The following is a 17970-nucleotide window of genomic DNA, read 5'->3' on the forward strand; positions in this document are numbered from 1 at the left end:
AGCATGCGCAGACCAGCTGGCTAGAGTGTTTACGGACATATTGAATCTCTCCCTATCCCAGTCTGCTGTCCCCACTTGCTTCAAGATGTCCACCATTGTTCCTGTACCCAAGAAAGCAAAGGTAACTGAACAAAATTACTATCGCCCGTATCACTCACATCTGTCATCATGAAGTGCTTTGAGGCTGGTTAAGGATCATATCATCTCTACCTTATCTGACACCCTAGACCCACTTCAATTTGCTTACTGCCCCAATAGATCCACAGACAATGCAATCACCATCGCACTGCACACTGCTCTATCCCTCTGGACAAGTGGAATAACTATATAAAAATGCTGTTCATTGACCATAGCTCAGCATTCAACACCATAGTACCCTCCAAGCTCACCATTAAGCTTGCGGTCCTGGGTCTGAATCCCGGCCTGTGCAACTCAGTCCTGGACTTCCTGACGGGCCGCTCCCCAAGTGGTGAAGGTAGGAAACAACACCTCCACTTTGCTGATCCTCAACACAGGGGCCCCACAAGGGTGCGTGCTCAGCCCCCGCCTGTACTCCCTGTTCACCCATGACTGCGTGGCCACGCACGCCTCCAACTCAATCATCAAGACGACACAACAGCAGTAGGCCTGATTACCAATAATGACGAGACAGCCTACAGGGAGGAGGTGAGGGCCCTGGGAGAGTGGTGCCAGGAAAATAACCTCTCACTCAATGTCAACAACACAAAGGAGCTGATCGTGGACTTCAGGAAAAAGCAGAGGGGGTACGCCCCTATCCACATCGACGGGACCGCAGTGGAGAAGGTGGAAAGCTTCAAGTTCCTCAGCGTACACATCACTGACAATCTGAAATGGTCCACCCACACAGACAGTGTGGTGAAGAAGGCGCAACAGCACCTCTTCAACCTCAGGAGGCTGAAGAAATTTGTCTTGGCCCTAAAACCCTCACAAACTTTTACAGGTGCACAACTGAGAGCATCCTGTCGGGCTGTATCACCGCCTGGTACGGCAACTACACCGCCCGCAACCGCAGGGCTCTCCAGAGGGTGATGCGTTCTGCTCAACGCATCAACGGGGGCAAACTACCTGCAGGAAGGCCCAAAAAATCATCAAGGACATCAACCGCCCGAGCCACGGCCTGTTCACTCCGCTATCATCCAGAAGGCGCGGTCAGTACAGGTACATCAAAGCTCAGACCGAGAGACTGAAAAACAGCTTCTTTTCTTAAAGCCATCAGACTGGTAAATAGCCATCACTACCCGGCTTCCACCCGGTTACGCAACCCTGCACCTTAGAGGCTGCTGCCCGATATACATAGACTTGGAATCACTGGCCACTTTAATAATGGAACACTTTAATAATGTTTAAATAATGTTTACATACTGCTTTACTCATCTCATATGCATATACTGTATTATATTCTACTGTATTTTGATCAATGCCACTCCGACATTGCTCGATCTAATATTTATATATTTCTTAATTCCATTCTTTTACTTTTAGATTTGGGTGTATTGTTGTGAATCATTTTTAGATACTACTGCACTGTTGTAGCTAGGAACACAAGCATTTCACTACACCCGCAATAACATCTGCTAAATATGTGTACGTGACCAAAACATATTTTATATTTTTTATTATATAGCTGTCCCTCAGCGGTTTTGACTGAAAAACAATGAATGAAACCCAGCCATTCACAAATATAGGACGGACCTGCGCTACGATTGGTCCTTGAGCACTTCATGCATAATTAATGATTTTAAGATACCCATTGGTTACTTACTTGAAGGACAATGCCAATGAGCCAATAAGCTTGTGCCTCTCTGTATAGCCTACTCGAGCCCCAGGGAAAACTAACCGTCCATTAACTATAGGCTCAGTCAAGTTTTGGGAGTCGGACGGACCGCATAAATTGATCACTAAGCGGAGAGACGACGTTAGTGTCTTTTGTGGATTTCTTTTTTTATTGCATTCTTTCCATACTGTAACGGAATTGAAACACGCACAGGGTGAGTAATATATTAATGCTTTCTATTTTCATTTTGCCTGGATAGGCCTCTGTAGCGATCTATTATATCCATAAGTTTACGAGTGCATGCAACAGCAAATTTAGATCTCTGCCATGGGCTTAAACGGATCGCCATCTTCTCCAAGAAAGCGTTTACTTTAGCAACCATTTTCTTTCGCTTTGTATTAAGTTGTGCCATGCACTATATTCCTGTTTTTTAAATTGTGCCGTGTATTTGCGTGTACCTTCTTTATCTGAGTCTGCATATTGGTTTTCTTATCTCCGAGGTCGATCGGCTGTTTGTGATTTTATGAATGGAGAGGTCAGGTTTTTTCTCTGTTCCACACGGATCGAGTTTCACTTCATTGACAAAAACAAGGGTTCCGTGAAGAGAGAAGGGGGTGCTAGGGGTGTTGGGTAGGATGTTATTCATCTTCTATTAGCTGCAATCTGCTTTGATAAAATAGCTAAGATTTATAGTAGGATGGGTTTTTTTTCAGTAACTATTTGAAACCAAAAGCGTTTTAATGTCGTTAGTTTTTCTAGCTTATAGTATAATTATCAAGTGATTTGTCTTGCTTTTTTTGATTGGCGACAATGTCCCACTCCAGCGCTTTTACAGAAGTTATATGATCGGAGGCGTGAATTCCATTTAAATAGTAATTTTATTAGGCTATTATTCTAAATTGTGGTCACCTATTTTGGAATAGATATGGGCATTACCTGATGCCACTGTTTTCACAACTTGTCAAAATGTGCCCCGTGGTGTACACTATTGGACTGGCACATTGTATGCATTAGTAAATGCATCTTTTCAATGGGTTGCTACTATGTGTTTAAAGATTGGCCAGCTATGCCTTTATTCTTCCGAATAAACGGGGGTTAAAGTCTAGTGACTGACTCGTATCACTCTTGAGGAGGTTTAGAGCGCGAGAAGTATCCGTGTGGAATGGAAGGACATGTACGCTAATGTTACTGTTTTCTATTCCCAGACTTTGTCTTTTTTCACTGTAACGTGCTTTAGCGCACAATACCCAGGGGACACGACAGCTGTGCTACATTTGTATATTTAAAGGGCAGTATCTACTACAAGTATTTTGCCCCAGAATGGTGACATAGTAAAGAGCCGTTTCCATTGGACTTTATTTATAGACTGTTTTTATGTCTTGTCTAATACTGTTCTCCACTGTCTGAAGTGGTTTTGTGGTAAAATACTGTACAGTGACACTCATCTGTGCTTCATACAACACATGGTCACCCAGTGCAGTATCCTCAAATAAGTTTCGGGCTAAGACCCATCCTTGAAAGTTTTCCCAGCTCAGTCTTAGCTGATTATTATTGCAGTCTCGTAATCGCCTGCACAGATGGTTGGCTTTGCCTTATGTAAGAGTTACATAAGTCACACAACTACAGCGTGTATTTACATTGTGTATGCTCTTAACCAGCATGTTCCCTTAAAAGCAAGAGGGATGGAGGTTATTGTATGGGTGCTGATGAAAGCTCGGTAGTAAGGTTTCAGCTTGCTTCCAGGTCTGTCTATATGAGTGAACAATAAACTAGGTGACTCCCAGAGAACTCAGGAGTTGTGATCTAAACATGTTTCTATGTTTCGTCCACAGTTGAACAGCTAGTACATAAAGTGACCCTCGTGCTATCGCTTTAAAGCGAATACCTTTTTCTGGGAACCTTTGGAGACCCAGATAACATGGACCGATTCTACGACCAGCAAGTCCCATTTATGGTCCCACCCAATGTAAGAATGCTCCTCATGTCTGGCGATCTTCATAGAAATAGAATTACTAGAACCATTGATTTTGAATGGTGATGCTGGTTCTACTTATTCTATTTCTATGGTTCTCTTTATCAATCCTAAGCATGGACATCATCATGCGCTCCAATTCAATATCTACACGTCCATACTACTTGGAATGCAGAATGTATTGGCCATGTATTATAAATGGTATTCTAATGTGGATATTGGAAGAGAGCCATAGATTTAGGCTTGTCAACTTTCCAGCTAGAAGTGGATTGGATGGGACGTGGCGTTCAGTCTCAATCATGAGTCACACCAGAGCCATTTACATACATAAATGGCTCTGACTGACACAGACAGCACTGACACAGACAGCACTGACACAGACAGCACTGACACAGACAGCACTGACACAGACAGCACTGACACAGACAGCACTGACACAGACAGCACTGACACAGACAGCACTGACACAGACAGCACTGACACAGACAGCACTGACATGTTGGTTGTGTTTTCATCATTGCAGCAGAAATCTCATGTGGAGGAACCATACAGCAGACCAGTCATCGACAACAGGAAAAGGAAGTTTGTAGACACAGAACTCGCCCAGGACACGGAAGGTAATTGGACAACTTAATTCCCCTTTGTGACCTTGTCAGAGCATATCATCATTTTTTATTTTATCTCTGTTTCAGACCTCTTCCAAGACCTCAGCCAGTTACAGGAGATTTGGATTGCAGAAGGTGAGTTATCTTGTACGTATGCCACAGAGTTGATGCTGAATGCTTCCCTTTTCTGCTGAATCTATTTTGATGTATTCTGTTGCTCTCAGCATCACCTAACATTTGCCCTCTGGTAGACATTGGTTATGTTAATTAAAAACTATCCATATCTGACGCCTTTGGACAAGTATTGCAATTCCCCTTGAAGTAGCTGCCTTCTGTGCATGCAGAATAATAAGGCTACTATTTAGAAAATAAGGCTACTATTTAGAAAATAAGGCTAAGTGTGAGATTATTGGTCAAATGTCTTGGGTGGTTTAATTATATTCCCAACAGATGGTTAAAATGCATCAAGCTATTGGGCAGATTACCGATTAACCTAAGCTGATCACTTTAAATATTATGGTTTTCTTTCTGTGCACTCAATTAGAGCAAGTAGAGCAAAGTCCCATAAATGAGCAACTTTGCTGACTAAGAGAAAGCAATAATTGTTCTAGACTTATAACAACACTTCTTTAAACTCACCTTTTAATTGTCGTTATTCAATTTCTTAGACAGTTTCCCTCTTTGGTCCACAACACCAGTAATACAAAGGTGAATTCATTAGGGACTAGTCCATTGTTTTGAGATTGCGACAACTATAGTCCCTGTTTTAAAGTGCTCAAGTAACGCCCAACTTTGTTCCCCCCCCCCCCGGTGGGTTGAACAAAATAGCTTTGGCTCTTTTTGAATCAAGACACTAAGATGAGATTGACAGTTCCAATGTTGTTCACCCAGCAGGGGCCCAGTTAGTATCCACTTGTTTAACTCTCCTCTCTCTCCCTCCACAGCCCAGGTACCTGATGACGAACAGTTTGTCCCAGATTTCCAGTCGGATAGCTGTGAGTACCTAAGATGTATTATTTATACCAGGCTGGGATGTGGGACCGGTGGGATCCAGCCAGAGCCGTGTGTGTGTCTTCTGGATCTAGGTATCCATGCTGTTTTGAATCCCAGCCAACTTTGTCAAACGTTTTTGAGTATTCTGCAGACGTCAGAGACCGTGTCAGGTGCCCCCAAGCACACAATGTAGCTAGATCTGATCTTGGGACTATTGCTGTGCTTGACAACCTAGGCCTGCAGGATTAAACTGCTTCACTGAACGAGCCATTTGCCCTCACGTTTTACTCAGTTTGCTCTTGAAGTCTTTACTCTGCTCCATTGACTGGGTGCATCTTTAAGCTCACAACCCCTGACAAGATCTTGCTTGCCTTTCCTTTCTTGCTTTCATTCTGCCAGGTCCTGACTTCATTCTTTCCCTCAAACAACCCCTTTTCCTCTGGGAATAGACTTTCCCCCCCTCCTCCCATTTTTTTGGGGGTGTTATCAGGCGATTGGCATGGGGCATCACATGAGCCAAGCTCATCTGATTTCACACTTTCATGCACTCACTCAGCTTCTGGAATGGGTCTACCCACCTCTATCCAAAAGAGTCTGTCCAGTCTTTCTCCCACCTCCTCTCCTAGAGTTTCTGTACAGCTCCACTTTCCCCCATTTGTCTGCAGTGTACAGAGCCTTTATATGGCAGCCAAGGGAAATATTTGAGTTATGTTCAATGGAGTGTATTTTACAGTTTGTTTTTGTCTGTGGCAGCAGAGACGGGACGTGGTCGCGCAGTCTTTGTTAGTGTATGGATCCTGATCTGCATGGTAGCCTAGCGTGTTCTAATGTAATGACCGCTAAGCTGAAATGTTGCAATATTATTGAGGTTGATGCCGTCACATTGCATGTGTTTAGATGGTGAGGCCCATGCTAGGGTGTGTAGTAGACTGTAGGACGACAGTTTGTTCGCTGTGGTTTCTGCAGTATAGTGCTTGACATAGCTGTGCGTTTTGTAAGCATGCGGGATAATGTGTGTGTGCGTGTGTGATTGGCAGCAACCCCTTTAGCCAGGCAGGGGGCCAGACTCTCACAGGCCCTCTATTCACCAGCTCCATGTGGCCCCTGCCGTGCCTGCAATCATCCGGCCGTCACATGGCAGCCAATGAACTGCACACACACACATTCCTCCTGCATTGTACTGTACTGAGCCTTGCCCTCTCATCTCGACCCCTGTCTAGAAGTGGGGGGGAAGTGCCCTAATAATCTCCCATTTTCCATCCATTATACAGTCTTTCTCTCCTGAAGCATTACTGCATGTTGCCCTGCTCTGGGCTTCTATAGCATACATATGCAGGGAGTTGGGCTCATGTGCGTATTGTTTCCCTCGCTCCTGTCCCTCCCTGGTCCATCAGACCCAGGTTTAGGGTGATATATCCAGCTCCTGATACTCCCCTCGCCCGGGTATCCAGTTTCACTACCCCATTATGTGGCGCCGGAAATGGGAGCCGATGTGAGACTGGAGATCTAGTGGGCTAATGGTTACAGTGAGGGGAGGAAAATCATTGAGTTACGGCCACACTGATTCATGGGTATTGACTGGGACTGCATCCCAAATGGCTCTATGGGCCCTGGTCAAATGTAGTGCACTAAATAGGGAATAGGGTGCCATTTGGGACAAAGTCTGGGTCCTTAATGGAAATCAAAGGGGAGATTTTAGATGTCATGTGCAGACAGTATGATACAGACAGTATGATACTGATGGAGGTTTTATTTGGCTGACCCACATGAAAAAATAGTTTATTTTGAATACTACAGTTCTTACTAGAAAAGTATATAGTAAACTGTAGAATCCTATACAACACGTAGTCCTTACTATAGAATGTTGGAGAATACTACAGTATTATCCGCAAGGAAACACTATAGTAAATACTACAGTATTTAATTTACATATACCCTGCCCATTCCCCTCCTCCATATCAGTTTGTGCCACCCATAAGTGAGAAACCTACATGCCAAGTATAAACCAAATATTGTGTTCCCTACAGGTTATAGAAAGAGCAGAAGCGCTGTACTATCCATTCAGACCCCAGTCCTACCTACTTACAGGTTATGGAAAATGTGCTCTTTCAGTATTTCTTCAGTAGGTTTCCTGAAGGAGAAATTCTCTACTTCCATGTCAAAGATAATAAAACAGAAACACTACATTCCTTACTATAGTGTATACTACAGTATTTATACTATAGTAAACTGTAAATACTACAGTTCACTCAGTCTGCAAAAACACTAGTGAATACACATTTTTGTACCATAGTACTTTTTTATGTGGGCTCAGCTGTCATTAACATGTGACATGGTTAAGTGGCTCACAGTGTTGGTTGAGGGGAGAAGACAAGACACTGTACAAGACACTGTACAATGTCCATACCATTGAAAATGATCAACGATTATCTTCACTGTTTATGGGTTGAATTAGCTATAGCAGTGTTTGATCTGTTGCCCCTCGTCCTCTTTCTCTCCTCAGTGATGTTTCATGGCCCCCCACAAACCAAGATTAAACGGGAACTGAGTCCTTCCAAAGAGCTTTCTCCTTGTAGCCAGGACAGGAGTCTCATGCCGTACGGAGAGAAGTGCCTTTACAGCTACAGGTGTGGACCATTTTATTTATATATATATATATATATATATCCTTTCACCACACCAAGACAAGAGCCCAGTATTATCACCATGCTGACCCAAGCCCTCTGTCTTTGTCTGTATCTCCTTCCCTCCACAGTGCCTATGAGAGGAAACCCAGTTTGGGCTACAAGCCATTGACCCCTCCCTCTACACCTGTGTCACTGTGCAGCTCTACCAACACCCCAGGGACACACCCACTCAGTGAGCAGACTCCTCCCCCTCAAATACCCAATCAGAACCAGGTGCTTGGGCCACATCCACTGCAGCCTGGCAACCAAGCAGTCAGCTCCGCCCACAGCCAGCAGAGGCCGCTCTCCCTCCACAGCCAGAGCCCGCCCTTCGCAGTGCCCTGCCCACCCTCACACCTCAGTCAGGATGGCACCTACAGCCCTGAGCACAGGTGAGTGGTCCTGTCTCGCTACGCTGCAACAACTCACTAGGGTTGAGTCACAGGAACCCGGTTACTGAGATTTACTGGGCTTCACCGCCCAAAACCACTCCCTTTTCCCAGGATAAATGACTGAAACCAGTAAATTATAATAAATGATTTATATGAACATCATGGTGTGAAATGGAACTGTTAAATTATATGATATGTCTAAATCTGTCTTCTCTACTGCCTCTGCATGATGAATCATCAACGTTCAGGGTGGGGACAAACAGCCCATCTCAGTATGGAGCGCAGTTCAATGCATGTAGACTTATCTCATGGTAAATGTTTTTCTTGTAACAGGTAGACCTACATTTGCTGCAGCATAGTCTATGCTACAGTAATATAAAGACTGACTGTGTGTCTAATTTACCCATCTCCATCTGGCTTTTGGGTCACATTTTTTTAATTGTAAAGATATACCGTACCAGTCATAAGTTTGGACACCTCATTCAATGGTTTCTTTATTTTTACTATTTTCTACGTTGTAATAGTGAAGACATCAAAACTATGAAATGACACATGGAATCATGCAGTAACCAAAAGTGTTAAACAAATAAATATTTTAGATTCTTCAAAGTAGCCACCCTTTGCTGTGATGACAGCTTTGCACAGTCTTGGCATTCTCTCAACCAGCTTCACCTGGAATGCTTTTCCAACAGCCTTGGCGTTCCCACATACTGAGCACTTGTTGGCTGCTTTTCCTGCATTCTGCGGTCCAACACATCCGAAACCGGGCCTGTATATAGCCGTGTTATTGTTATGTAATCTTATTGTTACTTTTTATTTAACAAATATTCTTGAATCTATTTCTTGAACTGCATTATTGGTTAAGGGCTTGTAAGTAAGCATTTCACAGTAAGGTCTACACCTGTTGCATGTGACACAAAATTTGATATGCTTTTGAATGACACTTCTGGTTTTGTTGGGAAATACCAGGTTCCCTGGAGAAAAGTGATTTTATTGCCACTGGTAAATATTCCGAATATGGAGATTAAACATCCAGCATTGACCACCTGGTGAAGGACTCCATCCATGTGTTTACTAACATGTAAACTAATGAGCGTGTGTGTGTGTGTGTGTGTATATATCTCTATCTCCTGACCCTAGGTTGACTGCTCTAAATGTACACACCCATCTTTATCTCAAGGAGACATGAGCTCACATGTTTCCATTGCCCTGTGAGACACAACGTGCCATTTAAACACCAAGCCCAGTGGAGTGTCAGGCCTTGTGACCTTTCACTAATGCTGACTTTAGGGGTGAGGAAGTGCACTTATGATGTTGAGCAAGGTCCACGGGTGGCAGGTCACTGGTAGCGTGACAGACTCCTCTTTTTGGAGATTGTCTAAACCAGACCCCTGTGAGAATGACCCACGCCCCCCCCCCCCCCACCTGTGAGAGGACTCCTGGTCGGATGTGTTGGAACGCAGGGCATGTCATCACCAGCCAGTAATGTGCAGCCAGAAGCCATTGGCCTTGTCTCTGGTGTCCAAACCAATGAGCTCCGTCTAGAAAAGGGAGTCTTACTGTCACTGGAGAATCTTTTTATATCTGCTAGCTAGTGACACCTGCCCCCAACATCTCATTTACAGCGTGTATTCGCTGGCTTGATTGCAATAAGTGAGACAATTTGGCTTGTGTGTCCTGCGTCTTGGTCTAAAGCTAGATTCTCAACAGTTCATCGATAGTTCAAGAGACTCACTCTCTTACACTGTGTTAAACAGTTTATCACCAACAGTTTTCATACACTCTAAATCTGTTTTAAGCAATGGTTTATCAATAACCATGAGTTGTTCATTAGAATATTTTTAACTTTGATTCAATCTCTGTTCATTTAAAAAAAGTATTGTATATCAACAGCTTTCATTAATAATCACCATCCAACCACCCTCTCCCATGTCTTCCTCCACCCCAGGTTCCAGAGGCAGATGTCGGAGCCGTGTCTCCCCTTCCCTCACTCTGAGAGCCAGGCTCGCCCCCAGTTCCTGGCCCAGCAGCAGGCCCCCAGCCACAGCACCCTGCCCAGGGATGGGAGGCCCCCCTACCACCGCCAGATGTCTGAGCCCCTGGTCCCTGGTCTACATGGCTTCAAGCAAGAGCTGCTGGACCCCCGCTACACCGAGGAGGGTGTCCCCTCCATGGGCTCTCAGGCTGCCTTCCACCCCATGGCCATCAAGCAGGAGCCCCGGGACTTCTGCTTCGACTCTGGTGAGTGGCTGGCTACCTCCGGGCTGCTCTGGATTGGTCTGACCCAAGGCGGCTTGGGTCATGAGTTGTAGCTGACCCACAGGGTTCTCGTCGGGTTGAGCGTGTGAGTCTTGACTTCCAATTATCTACCCTTCTCAAGTGTGCACTCCTCTCAATGTATTAGGTTGGTGTAAGCACAAGCTTCCACCCTATTTCTTCCACCAGTCCTTTACTTCCATTAAAGGACGTGCGTATTTAGGAAAGGAGGATGGGTAAGCCGGACACAACCTTGGGGCTCTCTTATGGTTGCTGTCCTGGGAGAGTTAGTTAAAACCCCTCTTGCCTTGCACAGTGCTGTGTCAACACTCACGACCACGTGGCTCTTAAATCACTCTGCTCTCTGACCCTCAGGCCAGTAAACATGAATCTCTGAGCCCGGCTTAAGGCTCTGCCAAAAGGTAAATCGGGCCGTCATCCCGGCCAGGTTCAAGGAAACCTACTTCACTAGTATAGGGCTACCTAGGATAGATTTGGGCCACTACGCTGTGTTTACAGAGGGAGCTAGTATGCAAGTATGAACTTTACTACCATTACATTGAAATTAACTCAATAGACGTATGCAGATTGACTTGCCAGATGCAGTTGTCTCCCATCCCAAAAGTCTTAGCTACACAATCCAACACTATTTACCTATAGGTAAGGCGGCAAAATAAGAACAATTCTGTGTGTCCCCCCCCAAGAACCCCAGCTGTTGTCCCTCTTCTGCCACCAATGCCCACCTCTCCTTCCTTCCCTCTGCCCAGGCTAGCTTTGCACTGTCCCCCTCTCATTCTCCCTTTCAGCTTTGATTGAGAGGCCAGTGACGTAATGCTAAGCTTCTTACAGCCTATAAATACGTACATCAACATAAAGGCTCACTGGCCCAGCCTCGGTCTCGCTCTCTGTGGATGGATTTGTTTATATGGGCATAGCCCAAACGCACGTACTTAAACATAGGTGCTGGGCTAATAAAGAATACTAGTAAAGAACAAGAAGGCCCGTACACTGTTAAAGCTCCCAATTCACTGCTTTTGACAATGATCCAAAACGGATCTTCGTCAGGTCAGTGTCTACATCCCAAAATATACACATTTCACCTCACATGACACATGGCGGGTGGAAAAAAATGGATAAGCCACCAGGGAGACCTATTGTGGCCTCCATTGACTGAAAATATTCCTGCTTTTGTAGATTTTCTTTCTAAAATGTGCATTTTAAACCATTTTTTTTTTTGTGTGTTTGAAATGGATTGATTTGAGGGAGGGGTGTGTCTTTAGCATGGACCTATACAGGAATTCCCAGTTATGTGGCGACCCCCCCCCCCCCCCCCCCCCCATTAAAAAAAGAAAAGAAAAAAAAGCCTTCCATCAGCCAATAGTTGCATACGGAAGATTTGTAGTACAGTGACCATGACAAACAAGCCGACTATCTGGATGAACGTTTCAGACAGCGGGGTTACCCAGAGTAATGGCTGCAAGACGCAAGGGAACATTATGAAAATATGACCCAGGATGACAGCCTCGCACCCAAACCTCCCCGCCCTTCAGTACACCCCACTCGGTAAACAGTTCGACCACATCATTAAAATACACTGGCACATCGAGCACTGATGCACAACTGGAAAAGACATTTAAAGAGCCCCCGCGGGTAGTCTTCAGACGCGCCCCCAACATCAGTCACATGGGGGTGAGGTCTGATCTTCCACCAGCGCTACATAGTACCTTTTCTAGACAATGTGCCAGATGATAACTATAGATGTGGCGGATGTACCCAGTGAACTTTACCAACAAATGTTCAATCACCCTATTACAGGCAAGGCCATTAAGATTAAGGACATCATTACGTGTTCCACAAATGTGATAGACCTGGTCAGGTATATCTGTGGTCTATGCTTTGTAGGAAAAATGAAACGAGCTTTGAATAGCAGAACACAGGAGTAATATCAGGAGTCATGACCTTGAGGAACCCTGTGGCTGCGTATTTCATGGAGGCTCGTCACAACATCAGCTCTCTGAGACACATTGGTATCGGACATGTTAAGACTCCTAGGAGGGGGGGGGGGGAGATATACTGAATCTATTATTGAGAAGAGAATTGTATTGCATTCACTGTGTACCATGTCTCCTAGAGGTCTGAACCAAGAGTTAGATAGCAGATATTTCTTACATGAATGTCATTTGGTTTGTGTTGCCTTCCAGGTCACCTACTTTGTCATTTTGTAAATGATAGATTTATTTATTTTCTGGAACTACATGTACCCATCTCATTGATCTCAATATATGGGCATAGCCACCATCATAGGGCTCTCCTGGTTGGGACAACTCACCAGATAATGCATGTCTGAAATTGCACTGTATTCTCAACCTAGTGCATGACTTTTAGGTTCTGGTCAAAATTGAGAGAGATAGATATCTATCTATCTCTATAGAAGAGTTAGTTAAAATCCCTCTTGCCTTGCACACTCTCCACATATATTATGCTGTAACAGGCTCAAACTTGAGTTGACAGTACTAGATTAAACGCTTTGTAGAAATGGCCCTGAAGTGTAAAAGATCTGCTCCTCAGCAGAGGACAGTAAATGTAGGATGGGTGGGGACACTTCACTTCTGCCACAGTGACACACAAGTTAAAGGGGGCGGGGCTTGATCCAATGGGCGACAGAGGCGTAACTTGATTGTTGTGATTTAATATCTGAAAGCCCAACCCGTCCTAATGCCGATGGGTAATCCTATTTGGGGGCTCAGTGGACATGCGAGGCCTGTTGCGCGCTGCATAGTGTGCTCTGATCAGGGCTTAGCCCGCTCCAACAGATGTGGTGGGATAGCTAGTGGACGTTACAGCCCAGCTGTTTGGTTGCTAGGTAAAAGCCAGTTGTGTAAGAGGAGGAAGTGCTGCAGCAGGTAGAACAGTACTAAAGTAAAGCTTTTTGTTCCACTGTTCATCCTCGTGTCACCAACCATGTGAATGGGTGGTACCACACATGCAACTAGAATAGTTTGCCCACACAATTCGAACAGAAACCAAACATTTCCCAGCGACACACATACAGTAAATGGATACTGCTTGTATATAAGAGCTCCCTTTACTAGTAAATATGTACGATCTCTCTTTACTAGCCTGCGACCAGGGCAGCGTGTGTGTGTATGAAAGAGGCAGTCAGTGTAACCCGTCTTCTCCCCTCTCTCTCTGTTACAGAAGTGCCTATCTGTCAGTCTACATTTGGAAGAGCCGGGACCTTCTACCAAAACAACCATGAAAGTAAGTAACTGTTTTCCCGTCTTAGCAGAGGGTTAAGTTTATTTGACATGTGATAAAAGCATTGGAAATCGTATTTATTAGAGCTCTTGCAATAAAAACATTACTAGGTGTGTGTGTGAGAGAGAATAGCAGCTAATAAAACAAGGGGAAACTCTCTCAAAGCCTTGGTAGCCGTTGACCCTGTTGGGACATATTTCCCTGTTGAAAAGTGCTGCATGGTTGGGTAATGGGGCAGGCCGGATGGTAGAGCTCAACATTAGAATGACGTCTCTTGGGATGTTGCATCTATCAACGAGTCCTGTTTAGGTTCACACTATGTGAGCATTTCAACACAGCTCCGCAGCACTGCATGATATTAGCTCAACAGAATTTTCCACTCTTGGGAGGCTGCCCGGCTATATTGCTTTGTGAGCAGTTTAGTCCCCCTAGAACATTAGTAGCTGGCCTCTGCAGCAAAATGGAGGCCGTATTCCCACGCCCTAGCTAACGTCGCTCTCTCATATTACAGGTTTCTCCTTCAGAGAGCTTCACCTGTACTACGACGATACCTGTGTGGTTCCTGACAGACTTGAAGGTAATTAAAAAATAAATAAAAAATTCACATCCCTGGATCCTGTCCTTGGGCGAGATCCTTTTGCGCAGCATGAGCTTCATTCCACCCGGGGGGGTTTTACAAGCAGCACATGGAGGACTCTTTGTTCCACTGCTGGCAGCATTTGAAAGGACGGGATTATTAGGATGTCTGTTGCATCACTAACTAAAAGAGAACTGGAGAAAGTCTCCTTCGAGCAGCCGAGATGGCAGGCGGGTGTAAAATGAGCAGCCTGCTCCACTTCAGTCACTGTCTAACCACCCTGTAGCTGACTGGTGGAGTACAGTTCTCACAGATACATCTTTCCATTTCTCGCTCTCTGCCCCTCTTCACAGGAAAGGTCAAGCAGGAGCCCTCAGTGTACCGTGACTGCCCTCCATACCAGCGTCGCGGCTCTCTGCAGCTCTGGCAGTTCCTGGTCACCCTATTGGACGACCCGGCCAACGGTCACTTCATCGCCTGGACAGGCCGGGGCATGGAGTTCAAACTCATAGAGCCAGAAGAGGTCCGTTGGGAAGATGTTTGGTTTAAATCGGTTTTTATTGTAATTTTACATCGTTAAACATGACCGATTCGGGGATTTTGAGAGCTAATCTTCTACAATGACTTAAGAGGTCAGGTCTGTGCCCTGGTCCTAGTAATAGTTCAGACTATTGAAAGCTAGTGTACTCATTCAAACTTTTTTTTTTGTTAAGATGTTCAATCAGGCGTTGTGACTGACAGTTTTCTCTGTCTTGTCTCTTCAGGTGGCTCGCCGCTGGGGCATCCAGAAGAACAGACCAGCCATGAACTATGACAAGCTGAGTCGTTCTCTGCGCTACTACTACGAGAAGGGCATCATGCAGAAGGTAAAGGCAGGTTCACCCTTTCTATCCTTCCCCATTTCTACTTAGCAACAGCATTAAGCTGCCTTCGGAGCTAGCTATTGGCTTACTTGAATAAACCTTGGGGGGATGATGCTGCAGTCCAAGGTCTAACCATAATTATGTATAATATGTTAACTATTGTGTTCTATTTAATTCTGTGGGTCAAACTAACTTGTTCTCCTCTGATTGGTCTATTGCAGGTTGCTGGTGAGAGGTACGTGTACAAGTTTGTGTGTGACCCTGAGGCCCTGTTCTCCATGGCCTTCCCTGACAACCAAAGGCCCAACCTGAAGGCCGACCCAGACAGCCTGCCCTGCGGTCAGGTGGACGACGACACCCTGCCTCTCACCCACTACGACAAGAACACCCCTTACCTGGTGGACTCTGGGGAGCAGTGTGTAGGAGGCCTACCCTTCCCTGACGGCTACGGCTACTGACACGCACTTCCCCTACTACTAAACCCGACCCAGAGATCAAACGGCTGAGGCTGAGCAAGAAACTATCAAACCCAAAACCTCCCTCTCCTCTTACCGCTAAATTACTCCTCTGATCTTACAGATTAATTTAACCCTCCCTCCCCCTGAAAACGACTGAGGAGAAATCTGCACCAACCACCTTCTCTGGCATCATCTACTGTACCGAGAGAGGGGGGCCGTGGAAGTGCGGAATGGACTCCAGTGGTTCCGCCGACTTAAGGCGAGGTGGCGTTGTTGCAATGGAGACCAAGAGGACGTGATGGAGGGCCAGGGGCTGCGTTATGATGACAACATGCCGGAGGACAGTCAGATAGGTCTCTCTGCGCAGACTGCAAGAATTGTAACAATTCTGATTGACAATCTGCTTTTTCTAAAAGAGTATAATAATCATAAAGGTAAATTCTGACAAAATATATAAATGCAGCACTATTCTATAGTTGCCTTTTTCGTCCCCCATAATTAAATATTTTCTGCCACATACGAACAATAAGATCTGTGTAAGCAAGGACTTTAATTTGCAAAAAACTTCAAACTTACAGAGCTTTTTGTTTCTGTAGGCTTAAACGTTAGTGTAGAAATGTCTGTTAGTATGCTGGCTTTTCTACAGTTGGTTAAAGATTGACCTAGTAGTGCTCTAACCCACTTGGACATTCTATGGTTTCAGATTAGATGGATGGATTCCTCCAACCAGAGGCCTACGTTTTGTTTGTTTAATGCCGGCCCGGCTGTGTTTTTATCCAGTGTAATTATTTAATGTTTGTTCTGTTCTGCTGGGTTACGTGTGAGTGCCCTACTAGCGTAAAGCTCCAGGCTCTGAGCTGTGGCTACATCTGAAACACCATTCACTATATATAGAGCACTACTTTACAAAGCCCACCAGTCTATGGTCAAAAGAAGAGCAGTATAAAGGAAATGGGGTGAATGTTGTTTGCGGACTCTAGGCCACCAGACATTCTCCTTTATAGTGACACTCCACACCATTTTTTTTTCTCAACTCACTCCTTATATTGCCTCAGTTGTAACTGACTGACTAATCAGCACTCCTCCTCCTTAAAATAAAAACTAGGCCCTGCAGGAATCCTTTTTCTTTTCCAAAAGGGACACCTCAGTCAATATTTTTCCTAGAGATTTTGAATTTATACATGCCGAAAGTTATTAAAAAAGGTCAAATCTTAATTTTTTATTTTATTGGGTGCTTGACGTTTCCTCAGCAGTGAGTGTACTATATTTCTCAGATGCACTTGGATGGCATTGTTCAGGACTTTGCATGCGAAGGGGTGAAATTCTACACCGTTCCCTGGACTCCTTTCTGCCAATCACAGGTTGTTAACAAGAGACCTCTGCTTCTCTTTGCATGACGGTGTATTCAAACAAATAAACTGTCCACTAACATATCGCTTTACTCTACTCTGGACAAAGAAGCAGATTGTGAAACTCCTCTGCATTTTGTTCATGTTTTGTTTCTTAAATGGGGAAAAATACAAACTTATATAAATATATATTTTTGCTAAGTCTGCAACTGTTTTGATTTTATTGTATAAGCCTGTATAGTTCTGCCTATAACAACGTATGCATCTTTAAAAAAAAAAAAAAATCAGGATCCCTGTGACTCGACTATTACTGCAGACAGTTTGCTTTAGAGGCCGTTTTTGGTGAATGAAAGGGTGAAGAACAAGAATATTGTCTTAGTTATAAAGGGGTAATATGGCTGGGGTTCATACAGTGTCTGCATCCCAAATGACACCCTACTACCTATATAGTGAACTACTTTTTGACCGGAGCCCTATTGGCCCTGGTCAAAAGTAGTTTACTATACACATTGAGTTTACAAAACATTAACACCTTCCTAATATTGAGTTGTGTGTGTGTGTGTGTGTGTGTGCCCCCCCCCCCAAACACAAGGTGTCAAGTGTTCCACAGGAATGCTGGCCCATGTTGACTCCAATGCTTCCCATAGCTGTATCAAGTTGTCTGGATGTCCTTTGGGTGGTGAACCATTCTTGATACACACGGGAAACTGTTGATTGTGAAAAATAACTAACGCTGCAGTTGACAAACTGGTGCCTACTATACCCCGTTCAAAGGCACTTCAATAT

The 17970-nt window shown here is 44.7% G+C and overlaps 1 protein-coding gene across 2 annotated transcripts; it reads left to right on the forward strand.

Annotated features, from left to right (window-relative positions):
• Positions 1–1873: 1873 nt before the first annotated feature.
• etv5a (ETS variant transcription factor 5a) lies at positions 1874–17474 on the forward strand. 2 transcript variants are annotated; one of them, XM_029711458.1, is made up of 13 exons: positions 1874–2009; positions 3628–3761; positions 4291–4384; positions 4460–4507; positions 5317–5367; positions 7869–7992; positions 8121–8423; positions 10372–10664; positions 13878–13940; positions 14449–14514; positions 14868–15037; positions 15279–15386; positions 15599–17474. In XM_029711458.1, the coding sequence occupies exons 2-13, from the start codon at positions 3714–3716 to the stop codon at positions 15833–15835; spliced, it is 1605 nt and encodes a 534-aa protein (XP_029567318.1). In that variant the 5' UTR covers positions 1874–2009; positions 3628–3713; the 3' UTR covers positions 15836–17474. The 2 variants fall into 2 exon arrangements, with proteins under 2 accessions (XP_029567318.1, XP_029567319.1); XM_029711459.1 differs by having other exon boundaries at positions 15279–15380.
• The last annotated feature ends 496 nt before the right edge of the window (positions 17475–17970 follow it).

This window comes from Salmo trutta, chromosome 24 (assembly GCF_901001165.1).
Source record: "Salmo trutta chromosome 24, fSalTru1.1, whole genome shotgun sequence".
In the NCBI taxonomy this organism is placed as follows: Eukaryota; Metazoa; Chordata; class Actinopteri; order Salmoniformes; family Salmonidae; genus Salmo; species Salmo trutta.